The sequence below is a fragment of the Argiope bruennichi genome, chromosome 5 (assembly GCF_947563725.1).
Source record: "Argiope bruennichi chromosome 5, qqArgBrue1.1, whole genome shotgun sequence".
In the NCBI taxonomy this organism is placed as follows: Eukaryota; Metazoa; Arthropoda; class Arachnida; order Araneae; family Araneidae; genus Argiope; species Argiope bruennichi.
Genome location: NC_079155.1, coordinates 40,838,950 through 40,854,088, shown reverse-complemented (window position 1 = coordinate 40,854,088; position 15,139 = coordinate 40,838,950). Strand labels below are relative to the sequence as shown.

The window sequence follows — 15,139 nt, the reverse complement described above, 5'->3', positions numbered from 1 at the left end:
CTCTTCCCATATATATTTATATATCTTGTTCAAATTTTCATTCGTTAATAAAATACTTTTTATTCATTCACTCAAGTTCAAATACATTTTTTTAAAAACAAATATATTTAAAATACATGACACTTGATGTTAATAAAGTTTTTTCACATATTAATTCATTAATTAAATTTAATTAATTTTTAATACTTTAAATAGAGTTTTAGCAGTTTTTAATGAAAATTGAAATCAACAGGCAGTAGCTCAATCGGTAAAATGTAAGGATTTCAGCATTTTTCACGTGAAGGTGAAGAATGCGAGTTCAATTCTTGCGAAAATCAATAATTTTTTTTGATAATTATTTAATAAAAAGTAACTAAAATAAAATTTTTCTTTGTTGACCTAAGTAGGGAATTTAAAATTTTTTTAAATATTACTTGTTATTAATAATATATATAGCTTTTACTAGGAAATATCGCAGTTTAATCGTCGCATTAGTATCAAGGATGCTTTAACCCTTTAAGGGGCCATTTTTTTCTAGTCATATTATGTTAAAATATTTTTAGGCTTGAAATTAGAATAAGAAAAGGGATTCATTTAGCTTCTTAGATACATTTAATTTTATTAATTAATTAATTTGGTTAATTAATAATTAAGTAACAAATCAAGACACATTATTTTGTCTGAGATAAAGAACTGAAGCATCTTAGTTTCTGACTTACTAAAAAAATGTGTCAGAACTTATGCTAACCTACATAATTTCATACAAAGATTGATAAATTTGGTGGGAAGCATACTTCCCACGGCCCTATAAAGGGTTAAAGTGATATTTTGTGATATTTTATGGTGTTTTATAACAAATTATGCTCCTCCAGCCAATTTTTGTCGCTCTCCCTTAAAAAGAAAGATGCTTATTCTTGAGTTATAATATTACACATAAAAAATTGTATTTTGTTCTTGGAAAAAATATTAATGTCTGCTATTAATTTTGTGTCTATTTCAAAATACCCTTTTTTAAAAATACCTCGTATGCAGACTAATCACCACGTTTTTTTTTTTTTTTTTTTTTTTTTTGTAAATTATTTTTTAATTTATAAATTTGTTCTATAAACCAAGTTCAATGTGTTTTACATTGAACTTGGTTTTTCTTTCTTTTATTTTTCAAACAATAAATTATCGATCACGTTTCATTTTCTCCCAACATCATTTATCTATCACCACATCATTTAATAGTATAATTCAAAGTTGCGTAATATGGTTATTGTGATTATCTCCATCCCTACTTCACTTGCGTTTGTTTTCTTCCGATCCATTCAAGATAAGAAACAAACTCACTTCTGCGCTATCATCCATCTTCATTTCATATCGGAGCGATATCAGTTGTAAGGACACACAGTGATATGTTTTTATTTCGAGGGTCTCAAAATTTGTAAGAAGGCGTAACGATTAACATCTCTGGAGTGCGATTCATTACCTGCTCGTTTGTTACCATGGTGCTGTCATCTATAATAGCGCTTTTCAGTGCACCTTTGGGTAAGCATTTGTTTTCTAAAATTTTAAGGTATGTGGAAATGTTTGGATGAATTTATTGAAAAGTTTTATAAATCCACGGAAAGATTTCAGATTATGCAGTTACTCAAGGCAGATAGGCTAAATGGGTCCTAAAGCAAGTTGATTAAAAAGATGTTATAAACCAAGTTCCAAAATAAATTTTTACTAGGAAACCAAATTTATATATTTGTTTTCAAATCATATAATATTGGATTAAGCTATTATTATATTTTTTTTGGATTGTTTTTCTTCCTCAAAATTAGGCTATTACTACATAATACATGCTTTCAATATACTATTGCTATATAAAGCAAAATAGCCATAGAATATGTTTCATGATATAGCTTAGCATTTGTCTTCAAGAAAAAGTTCCATTTTTCCCTGTTTCAATTCCTGATTATTAAATCCCTTGATTATAAATTTTAGAAAAATCTTTTTGTTGTCTACGTAAGCGGAGAGAATAAGTTTTGAAAACGACAAATTAGTTCGAAGTTTTTTCCCCCAATGATTTTTAAATCAGAGACTGGGACATAATGATCAAAAATTGCGCCCACCTCTTCTTTAAAAAAAAAAAAAAACTATTTTTACTAAGTCTTGTTTAACTAATTTTAAAATGGGATGCATATGCCTCGTTAGTAGTCAAATGGTTAAAAAATATAAGCCTGCATTTACTTATTCTATTAATATAGAATAAGTAATATTAATATTCTATTAATATTAATATATTCTATAAGTAGGTTTTTTGTGTATTAGATGCATAATTTCTAGCTGTCCTATAGTTAAATTATTTTTCTTTATAACAATACGCTTTCCGCGACCAGAAATTCACCCACTATATTAATGATATTTACTGCCAATTCACTTTGTTAAATACATTTTATGGCAGCAAAATAATTACAATACTCTCACGATAAACAATTTGATATGTTCCTCTGTTTGCAAAGTGACGAAATTTAACTGCCGAATAAATGCGGATAAATCGATCAAATCGTTGAAGCTGGAGTTGTCTAAATTTTATTTAGAAATATTTCTAAAAATTTAAAAATGGAGAGTGATGGGGACAGGCGATATAGATGATGTATCTAGGAATCATGAGTTTTCACATGAATAAAATTCGGCCTAGAGGTTATGGCTGGGGAATTCTTATTTAGATTTTCCCCATTGAGAATGTGTAATGAAGAACTGTTTCTAAGATTTTTTCCAAAAATGGGGATATTGGAGAATTGCAAACCACTGTCATAATTTTTCTGCATAGACAGTGTACAATTAGAAGTGTTTTTGAAAATTCTCTCAAAAATGGAGATTGGTGATCACTTTGATGCATCTAGAGATCATAAATTTTCATTTGAAATAAAAATTAACGAAATCGGACCAGTGATTGGGCTAGGTAATTGGGTTTTTTTTTCAATTATCTTAAATACATAGATCTTATTAAAGGCGGTAAATTTTATCTTGAATTGTAACCGGTAAGAATTTGCAAAAGATGGACAACAAATATTACATTATTATTATTTGTTTTCAAAATTCGAACTGTTGTTGATACCTTAACCCTTTCTAGGACCGTGAGAAGTATGCTTCCCACCAAATTTATCAATCTTTGTATGATATTATGTAGGTTGGCATAAGGTCTGACAAATTTTTTTAGTAAGTCAGAAACTTGGATGCTTCAGTTCTTTATCTCAGACAAAATGATGTGTCTTGATTTGTTACTTAATTATTAATTAACCAAATTAATTAATGAATCAAATTAAATTTATCTAATAAGCTAAATGAATCCCTTTCCTTATTCTAATTTCAAGCCAAAAAATATTTTAACATAATATGACTAGAAAAAAATGGCCCTTTAAAGGGTTAAATTGATTCCATCCAGTTTATGATATATTTTTGCGTTCACACATTTCTTTACTTAATTTACAACTTATTGTAGTATGGCACAGAACACTTTCCCTATTCTGAAAACCAAGATATGAGTATTAAGGAGTTTATGTTTTATGTTAAGGTTAGAAAAATGTGCATAATACTCTTTTATATACAATTGTCGTTGTATTTAGAGTTATTATATTGCTATATTTTTTAGTACTCACCATTATTTCATTACATATTACTTTTATTACAGTTTGTTATATAATACTATTACTACATTATTAATATATTTTACTACATATTACTTTATTGCATACGCAATCGTATTATCGGAATAATCGACAAGCACAACTTGCATTCCTATTGTATTTACATGCTCCAAGATCAGTCAACAATCTGATATCGAGCATTTAATTATTCTGAGGCTTTCTCTTTGATAAAGAATCGATGACAAAAAACAAACATCAAATTAATTTTTTTTGCGCTTTTAATTTTTATACTTATTTTCTAATATTCATGATTTAATTTTAAATCATTTGAAGTTAATTCATGTATTAATATTTTTTAGACCTACAGCGTTTATTTTCCTTCAATTGTATAATGAATGTATTTCGCAGTCCGAAAAAAAAATACAATTTCATTTTTTGAAAATTATTACACAACTGAACTTTGTATTTCATATATAGATATAAATATACTAAAAAGATTTAAAATTAAGATCTTTGGTATCCTTTATCTTTATTTTTTTACTCTAATCATAAGAGTTTTCTTTTTGATAACATAAACAAATAAAAAGACAACGATTATCTTTGAGTTGTCTAAATAAAATGGTCATAACAATGTCCAAGAAGTTAAATTTTGTATTAAATAGTCACAAAGATTATAAAATTATTCTTAATAACTATATAATTGATATTTTCTTTACTTGAATTAAGAAAGACAGCTTTTCATTAAAAAAAAATTGACTTGGAGTTTTTAAACCATCGATTTAAACCAACGTTAATGAAAAATAAAAATAAAATTATAAAGGAAAGTTTTTTTCGGATTTTGAACTGAAATGAACAGTGTTAACTTTTTTTGCCCCGAAGGACAAATAATAGAATTGGAAAAATTAATAGAATTGTCAAAAGGAGAAATTAATAGAATTGTGTATTCTATTAATAACGCGATTAAAAACAAATGTAAACGTTAAAGGTATCATCCCCAAAATTGAAAGAAAAATAGTGTTTTGAGAAAATTTCATTTCATTCTTTAAAATATCACCCATTTTGTCAGCCCTATAAAGTTAATTAATAAAAACGTTTTTGATGTTTCCTTCTGTTTCTAGATCACACTGTTCTTCAGAAAATTATATGAAGTATAAAATAAAAGAACGCGCTCCAAAATAGCATACCTAATTTTGCAGGATTATTAAAAAAAATAAAAAAATAAATAAAGTGCATCCTTTTTATTCATCGGAATTAAACCTGAACAGTTGAAAGCTTAAATTCAACACAGTTTTAAGTGGTAAATGTGGGCCCTTCTAGAAACAAAAGAAGATATCTTGGAGGTATGGTAATCCGTCCCACACTTTTTTTGGCATGTCTGGAGCGGCGTTTCGAAAGACTGCAGATATGCGGCGTGCCTTAAATTTTTCAACGTCAGTTGGAGGGGCTTTTATTACATTTAATAGCGGTAGGACAAACAATGCTTTTTGATCTAGCCCTGCAGCCTTTCAAAGCTTAATATCAGAACATATAAAAAGAAGGGTACGAAGTTAATTATCGTATCTCTTCGATATCATTTTTATTTCTTGAATGGCTCATATTGAACACTCATAACTTCGTTGAATTTAAATTTTCATCTATTATTTTTGGCTTCTGATGAACAATAAATTAGTATTTAGTTTCGTTTCCTTTTTAATATATCTGCAAATTTGTAATATTCATTTATAAACACCCCGTAAATCTAACAAAACTATACCATGTAACATATCGATGTCCTAAATTTAGTTTATCCAAATATTTTTCCGATAAAGGAAGTAAGCATTCACTCCTGACAGCGTTATATATTACATCCTGAAAAAGCTTTCTTTTTAAAGACATAAATATAAGAGAAAAATTCATGTCTTAATGTTTTATTTATATTATATCTGTTCAATCAGTCCAATTTGTATAGTATTACCATCTGAGATTGCTTTAAATATTCCATCTAGAACAGATATGGCAATGAGCATTTCTTGTAAGATAACCACTTTGTAGATGCGATATTTGTGAAAGCAATTAACAGAACATTGCATACTAGATTAAATTAACGTGCTATCAAAGAAACGCCTCTTTTTGCTTATGTTGTTCCATATAGAATACATGTTTTTCGAGTGACCAGCTGGTAAATTTATCAGAAAGGATATGCATTTATCATACTAGGATTTAGTCGTCTTTCCGCGTTTTATTTAGTTCTTTAAATGCATCAACTTATTTAAACTAGCTGGAATGGTCTTCCCAAAACTTTCTCGCATACTTTCTAATAAATTTATCATGTCAGAGACGCCTTAGATGACACTGGCGTACAACAGTTAAGTTTAAGTTTTTATTTTTAGTTATATTAACGTCCCTTTGTCAAGCAGCACTAGGGTAATTTTGAACCACGGTCAGATGACGAGGACGACACCTGAGTTGGCACTTCCCTCTCCACACCACACCAAGAAGAGGACGTTTGGACCTGATGGATTTAATGTGCAACAGATTCCCTTACACGATGGTTCTTCGGTGGAATCGGGTCTCGAACCTGAAACCCTACGGCTCACGAACCGAGACCTTACCACCAGGCCACCGCGGCCCGTATAATAGTTAAGAAACATTAATTTTTGGTCTTGAATTTAGTATTTTTGCTGAATACATCGTGTGATACTTGGTGAGTGTTTTGCAAATTAATCACTTCCATACAGTTAATAGTATCAAAAAATCCAATTTGTGTTTTAGACGCATTTTTCCATACCGACTGAAACAAAAATTTGACACAAAATGACACTTGTAGCCACAAACTCTTATACCTAATTTGATATACGCATTTAAGTCGTTGTTGTTTTGGAATGAATCGCGTTTACTTGTTTCAGAAAATACAGATCGATGGACTATCAACCCTTTTGGACTCAAACTTTGACAGGTGCCTACAATATAGATGTTAAATCTGTGTACCGAGTCTTATCTATCTAGTTCTCTTCGTTTTGTAATTATCGTACTAAGTTATTTTCGAACAGCCGGACAGACGTATTTTCTCACAGCAGATTTTACACAAAATTTGATAGAAATCAGTAAATTTAGTGTAAAGACCATGTACTAAATTTCAACTGTCTAGCTCAAAGTGTACTTCGTTATCTTTGTCACAGACAGACATATTCCAAAAATCTGGAATTCGACTTTTTTGACGATTACTATACTTTCTCTTTACTACTCATACGAAAAAGTAAAAAAGAAATTGCAGAAAACTTTCTATAAGTAATATACAGAATATAAGTAATAACTTTCTATAAGTAATATAAATATATACAGAAATTTCGATATCAGATAAGAAATGTGATGCACATTGAATAGATTTTGAAGCTACCCTATATCTTGAATCAAGAGGTGACCATCTCTAACATCCATGTGGAAAACTACCACTGTTGGAGATGGCAATAATATTTGTACCAAATGAAAACAAAATGAATAATTTTAATTAACCAGTTTGAATGAAATGAATTAATGAATTAATTTGGGCGAAATAAATAACTTCAAATTTGAAGTATTTCTAATTTTTTTTTCTTTTTCAATGCTTAATTATTTTTTACTTGCAGTTAAGAATGTGGATTGGAGACGGTTGAATAAGACATAACTGGTTAATTATAAAATGATTAACGATATTAATTGCTATTTTGTATTGCTTTGCTTTTTAATAATTCATCGAAGGCACAAGCATAGGAAAATGTTTCCCTCTATCAGTGTTTCTTTATGCTCCAAAAACACTAATGAATGACTTTAAATAATTGATAATGACTAAAAGAAATTTTTCATATTTGCACCAATGTCCAAAATTAATATTACTTATATATTTTTCGCAACTAGACAATAATTACAGTAGTATTTAAGAATTCACGCTATGCATAATCTGGAAACAACTAAATGTACCGTAAATATTTAATACTCGTTAAAGGGGTAGGTTATTTAAGAAAACTTAATAGTGGTACTTTTCCCATTTTATGAGTTTAATCCAAAAAATATGTTTTTAGTTTCTGGTATACGAAGTAAACAGGAAGTATTGTAATCGTCGATAAATTCGAATTCTAGATTTTGAGGAATCTCTACGTTTTAGACCTCCCTGTACTTGGAAAAAAAATGTCTATCTGACTGTGACAAAGATAACTCAAAAACGTTTTGATCTAGAGGGATGAAATTTGGTATATGGTCTTTACACCAAATTTGCAGATTTCTATCAAATTTTGAGAAAAGTCTGGTCAGAGGAATTTGGTCAGGTGGTTCGAATATAAGTTAACACAATAACTACAAAATGACGTGACCTAGAGAGATAAAATTCAGTACACGGAATTAAAATCTATAGTGTAGACACCTGTCAAAATTTAAACCAAAATCAACAAGCAGTTGACTGTCTGTAGATTCGTACTTTCAGAAACATGCAAACGCAGTAACTTAAAATCGCAGTGATTTAAATATATCAAATTTGGTATGGGATTTTGTGACTATAAGCCTAGTTTTCAACCAAATTTTTGTTTCAATCGGTTTGGAAAAACGCGCCAAAATCCGATTTTCGGATACGATACTATTGACCGCATGCTAGGAATTAATCGCCAAAATTCCCACCTAGGAATTTGCGATAGATTCAGCAAAAATGTTAAATTCACGCCAAAGGTTAATATTACATAACTATTGTACGCATTATTTGGGAAAACACCTTTATTAGAGAGTATGCGAGAACGTTTTGGGGAGACTCCTTCCTCTGATTATCACCCTTCCTTCAAATTATAATTTTAGTGAAACCTGGAATCCTTTAGACTACGTATGAAAATGATTAACTATCGATTGTCTTTTATCTGGTTATGTATATATATATTGTTGCGAAATTTCCGGGGTTCGTTTGGATAGTGGGAGTTATATGGTGTGGAGAACGCTCAATCAGCAGGCGGCAGTAGAAAATAAAACAACGACGTTTATTGACACGAAGACACACAGGACAGTACAAGGACGACAACTATATACAGCACAGAAGACGATTATCTTCAGCCGAGACGTGCAGCATACAACAGCATACACAGCAACATACAACAAGACTCTACTGCAAACAGTAGCGCACAGCTTAGTTCAGCACTAGCTTCACTCCGTCGCTGCTCCGCTTATCTATGGAAGGCCAGTTCTTTACCGTCGATCCCGACCACTCCTCACCGCCGATCCCGACTACCCTTCTCTGTCGCTTCCGATTACGACTCTCTGTCTATTCCGAATACGACTACTCTGTCGCTTCCGACTACTCTTCACCGTCGATCCCGACTACTCTTCTCTGTCGCTTCCGACTACGACTACTCTTTCGCTTCCGACTACTCTTCGACTACTCTGACTTCTCTGGCAGCTGCGTCTGCCTCCTTTAATAGGTCTCAGGAGGCGGGGCTAGAAGCCTCTCAACCAATCAGGAACGCTCGAGGCGTATCTCGGTTCCTACTGGACGGATCGGGAAAATTCTCTGTAAATATGTTGCTCCGGGACCTCCGACGCGACGCCCAGACTCCGTCCAATATAGATGACTGTAAAACATTCTTTCCGATGATGGAACCAATTATGCTGGGAAGCAGCATTACAGATTCGCAACAATATATATATATATATATATATATATATATATATATATATATATATATATATATATATATATATATATATATATATATATATATATATATATATATATATATATAATGTTATTTTAAACTCTTAATTTAACCAAATTAATTTACAAAACTTTATCTTAATTTAGCGCATAGTAAAATATTCTCTTATTTCCTGATCTCATTCCACGGATGAAGCTGTGTAAAAATTACCGCGCAATCACTTCTACGTATCAAATGAAAGTGATCCCTTCGTTGCCCTTGACAAAGGTCAACAAGTGTATTGAATTGGCGCATGGCCGAAAATCCCATGTTATATAAGACTAGTGATCATTTGTTTCATCCCTTTCGCCCTTCTTTCTTGCTTCTGCTTTTGTGCCGTGCTGCGCCTTCTTGTAAATAAATCATGCCTGTCTCCCAGGGAGAATAAAACGGACTGCTAGTCAAACATGCATTTTGCTTTCAACCAAAATAATGTTACACACACACACACACATATATATACTATTTAATTTGATTTAATACTGTAAATGACAAGTTCTTATGATACTGGATATGCATATACAAAATTTTATTGCATCAAACCAATTATTATTTAAGATATAACATGTTTTATATTTCTAAAATTAATTAAGCAATAGTGTAATTCCCTTAACTACAAAATGTAATTATGTCAATGTTATTCTTCATAATTTTCAGAATTCTTGTATTGGATCAAATGGATTTTAACATACACTGCGATTCGCATTTACACATTTTTCCAAAAACGGAGATTCGACCTATATGACGTTCAAGCTCTTGGCGACCCTTTAAAACTTGGTTATATCATACCACAAATAGAAAAAGAACTCGAAGCTCCATTTCCAGAGTCTCATTTACAGGATGTAAGTACATTGTAATAAATTGCTGCATTTTTTATGTACTTATATTTAACTTTACTTATTTCATATTTGTAAAGTAATGAATTTCGTAATTGATTTCACACTTACTATCAGATGTATTAGACTTTAGAAATTTTGCACACTTGTATATTTTCGATGACAATGCAATTTTAAGTTTTTGGAATTAAGCTAAATCAATATCTGTTAATGTTTCATCGACAATGGTTACTTGTTTCTGCGTTAATTTTATAAGTGTCGACGAAGTTGTCGACAGAACAGAGCGCGCAAGGTCGTGGTTCTGAATGGTTTTGAATAGAGATTTTCATTCTTTCTTAATTTTGTAATTGCTCACTATTCATAGCATACTGGTCAATCTTTCTTTTTTAAATAAAATAAACAACTTCAGAGAAATTGTTTCGCTTTTCAAAATAAAGTTTCAACATTATAAAAAGATTAAAAAATTTTGGTGACTTCGGGACAAGTTTTTAAAAGTGCTTCATATGCTTAATGAACTATTAGTTGAATCAATACAACCCAAATCAGAAAGTGCTATCTAATTAGATAACAGAAAAATTGAAGATCATGTAATTAACAAATATATATGAGATTTTCCATCAATATATTTATATAAGGGATATGTTAAACACAATGAATGAATAATATCTGAGTTTAAACTTCATCACTGAAAATTAAGCCGTTATTCAACTTTGTACCACCTCTTTTTTCCTCTTGAGCAGAGAGCGCCTCCTTGTGGCATTTTACAGAAGCCCCTTGTGGCGTTTACAGACAAGCAGTTGAACGGGAGACCTGCATCCTGAGGTCGGGTTTTTTTCTATGCGCAACCCTTGCGCTAACACCGAATGCTTTCGGTTGGAAACGGTGGAATCCCTCCACCATACTGTTTATTTTAACTTACTTTTTTTTTTAGTAAATTTTGTAGTGTAGCTGTGTTTGTGCAGATTAAAAATATTGCATTTAAAAACCGGGCTGTTCAGTAGAAAATCGCAACACACTCACTATAATTTTACAATTCGTTATAAAAATAATATGTAATGCGTAAAAATCTTGTGTATTCTATGTATTATCAGCTGAATCAAATACAACAATATATTTCTAAAACAGAAAGTGTCATCTAATTAGAAAATAGAAAAATGAAAATAATTAAGCGGTTCGATAAAAAGTTGTATATAATACATAAAGATCTTAAGAATGTTCCATGGACTTTCAGCTGAATCAGTACAACGAACTTCTAAAAGTGCCATTTAATTAGATAACAGAAAAATGGATCAATTAAATGGTTCTGGCCTTATGTAATAAACAACAGATGAATGGGATTTTCTATCAGTATATTTATATAAGGGATACGCTAAATACGAAGAAAGAATGCATGAAGGAAAAAATATCTGCTATTTAATTCGAAATGAAGGAAAAAATATCTGCTATTTAATTCGAAATGAAGGAAAAAATATCTGCTATATTTAATTCGAAATGAAGGAAAAAATATCTGCTATTTAATTCGAAATGAAGGAAAAAATATCTGCTATTTAATTCGAAATGAAGGAAAAAATATCTGCTATTTAATTCGAAATGAAGGAAAAAATATCTGCTATATTTAATTCGAAATGAAGGAAAAAATATCTGCTATTTAATTCGAAATGAAGGAAAAAATATCTGCTATTTAATTCGAAATGAAGGAAAAAATATCTGCTATTTAATTCGAAATGAAGGAATCTATTTCATTAAACTGCATTATTTTTTCATTTTTTTAAAGTGTGCAGATGAAGTTCTTTTCTACGGCGTGAATTCCAAATCAGAATGCTTACTGGTCCGCATAGCAAGAGGCCTCAACCAAGTAGCCGATGCGTGGATTTACCTGAAACTGGCAAACGGCAAGACATACAGCCTTACAGAATCGATGGGATACCAACAAACTTCAGACGGACGGACTTTCTCGAGTGGAAAACTACAAATGCATTATCTGTCTCCGATGAGAAGATGGAGGATATTCTTTTGTGGAATGTTGAGGTAGATTATATAAAACAATATCTTATTATCTTGTTATATATTTCTCCATATCGATTTTCAAATCTACATACCTGTTTTTTAAATTCCTTTCCTAGAGAAACTTCTGATAACAAGACCGATGAAGAAGTGGTGTTCGTAAAATTTGTATTCGTGTAAGTACACAAAATTTATTTTGTTTTATATAATTATGAATGGTAAAAATATATGGTGCATCCAAATGGACCGGAGATTACAGTTATAAGTTAAGGAATTTTAATAACAGTATTATAATTACAGTTCATATAGAACAATACAATTATAAATAATCGTCATGATCTTTGAAACATTTATCTGAACGCGTAAGAAAGGACTGAATGACTTGATTATACAAACTTCTGGATTGCTGACGGATCCAGCTGGGTACCTACACAGCACGAATTTTGCCATAACAAAACTTTTAGTGGATTATGTGATGCACAGTTTCTTTGCTTATTGATAGTTCAACAGCAATTTCACGTGTGAAGATCCGACTATTTTGATGTATGAACTCTTCCACAGCCGAAATTGTAGCGTTGTTGATCACAACTTGAGCCTGCTCAGGACGTGGCAATTTCTTCATATTGTTACGCAATTTTTTCTCTTTCAAATACCGCCAATCAATCGTAATAATGCAGCGCATTTAATCGCTAGTTCAGCAACTTGCTTGCTGTCTAATCCTCTCCAATATCTTTACTTGTCGGCGACTCCGACTACTCTCACACACGACTTCCCTGCAGCTCCAGAGTGCCTGTCTTTTATAGTTCCGGGAGGTGGAGCTAGAATCTTCCAGACCAATCAGGACGTCTCTGGGTGTATCTCGGTTCCTACTGGATGGTTCGTGAAACTTCTCGAACTTTCCAGTATAATCCATTTTGTCGCCAAAGTCGCGAAATTTATCGTCAAGCTGCCAAATGATCGCCAAGTTCTAAGGTCATTGACGCGGCACCCGCTCAGCATGCACAGGGCAGATCGTACATCCTGTCTTTCTTACGATGTCACTAGTCGTACTGGGAAGCAAAATTACAGATTTGTAACAATATATTCCCATAATACAGCTCATTATATGAGACACTGTTCTCCGTACACTTATTTCATTCTGTGATAAATTTTTGCAGCATATAACCTTTTCGAGGGAAGAAATTGGATATTTGCCTTTTTGTCTAATCGGAGGAATCGATCATGAAATAAAATGCTAAAACCATCTTCAGAAATGAAGATATTGATGCAAAGCCGATAACTATTCATGTGCAACTCGGTAACCCCCCTAACACCCACTTATCGGCTTACACATTAATTTACTCTGATTTGATACAATGCTTGCTACAGCTAAGATTTCCTTTTCACTTGGAAACATCTTATATAAATAATAAATGATAACAACTCCTTTTTTTAAAATAACTTAATTTTCAACTCAAATTTGATGGATTTATCGTATTAGTTTTCTCTGATTTCCAAAATTGTACTTCCTATTTCTCGTTTTGTATATTCTTGTTTAATGTGTTGTTTCATATTCCATAGGATAGATTCTTGCTATCGCTTTTTCACTATCTTTTGAGTTTTATTTTTTATATGCTTAAATAGTATTGATTTCAGTACAATGTTGTAATATTTTCGAAATATAATCACAAGCTAAGCAATTAACATAATCAAATTTTGATTTCATACTCGTGACGCCACGTAGTAGCAAATTTGATAAAATTGATTTTAAGATTCTGTGATATTTAGAATAATAAATTCTGCTTTTGAAAAAAAAAAAAAAAAAAGAAAAAAAAGAGATTAAATAAAAAAAGATTCTACTTTTTTATACATTAAAAATATATTTTTAAAAACTTGTTTAAATTTAATTTTAATTCGAGATTCAGTTTAATCAAAATCTTCCATGGATGTGGGGTTTGCTCTCGTTCTTCTATCATTATTATTGTTGTTCTTGTTTGTTGTTTCTAATGGCACTTGTCATGGACAAGCTCGCTGACGAAGTTCGGGATTTTAAGCCTTGGGGGAGCGTCTCTTATTTTTAATAGCGCCATCTAGAGCCAAGAGTACGTCTTAGCTACTCACGCATCAGATTCATTTGCACAACCCCTTTTTACAGGGAGGCACATTCACATATCTCACAGATAGAACAAATGAAGAACAACCACCCCCGAACCGGGATTCGATCCCAGGACGCCCAGATCACGGGAAAGACGCGCTACCCCTATACTAGGAAGCCGGCTCTGTCATTAATGGTCACATTTAACACAATACTTACTTATATAGAGTTATAAATATGCTGTTGAAACATAAGAAAATGCGCATTTTATGGTTAAAATAACAATTAAATTTAATTTGGGAATCATTTGATAAATTCAACAGGAATCGCAGATTTCATTCAAGAGGACATTTCTGGAAAAAAAAAACTGCTGAAATTTTTAAAACTGAATCTCTGTTTACAAATATCGTTTTATATAATAATCATATGTTGAAATTATCATTAACTGCATTTATTCTAAGCAATCAAGTGAAAAGGTGAGTCCAAATCGGAATTTTGAAAGTCATACAATAGATTGAAGAATCGAAGGTCATATTAGACAATTTTTTAAAAATCTTATTCAGACACATTTTTATTTTCAGATACGATTTATGAATTAACACAAAAGCCTTATCAGAAATTTCATTTTTATAAAATATTCTGATATTATTTATCAGTCTATTATATTTCATGATACGAAATCCATAAACATTCCCTTTTAGTATGTCAATAGTTACATTTCTTATCTTTAACAATGGGATTCAGTGAAATGAGAGGGTTTGGATTTCTTTTGTCTGTTAATTTGTGATAAGGATATGAGACTGTTTAGAAACATATTATTTCCCAAACTGTCCAATGATATTTCATCTCGAAAATTTTCTTGTTGTGTTTCTATAAATGCTTTATATTTTGAAAGAATGATTAAAACTTGAACAAACTGGTTATCCTACGAATTTTAACAAA

The 15,139-nt window shown here is 31.2% G+C and overlaps 1 protein-coding gene across 1 annotated transcript in view; it reads left to right on the top strand.

The window, feature by feature from the left end:
• Window positions 1-1,357: 1,357 nt before the first annotated feature.
• Window positions 1,358-15,139, top strand: part of LOC129969285 (uncharacterized phosphotransferase YvkC-like) — a 69,383-nt gene continuing 55,601 nt past the window's right edge. The window contains exons 1-4 of the mRNA XM_056083784.1: window positions 1,358-1,509; window positions 9,941-10,125; window positions 11,894-12,147; window positions 12,243-12,299. Of these exons, the coding sequence (XP_055939759.1) occupies window positions 1,467-1,509; window positions 9,941-10,125; window positions 11,894-12,147; window positions 12,243-12,299 (539 nt within the window). The 5' untranslated portion in view covers window positions 1,358-1,466. The remainder of the gene's footprint in view (window positions 1,510-9,940; window positions 10,126-11,893; window positions 12,148-12,242; window positions 12,300-15,139) is intronic.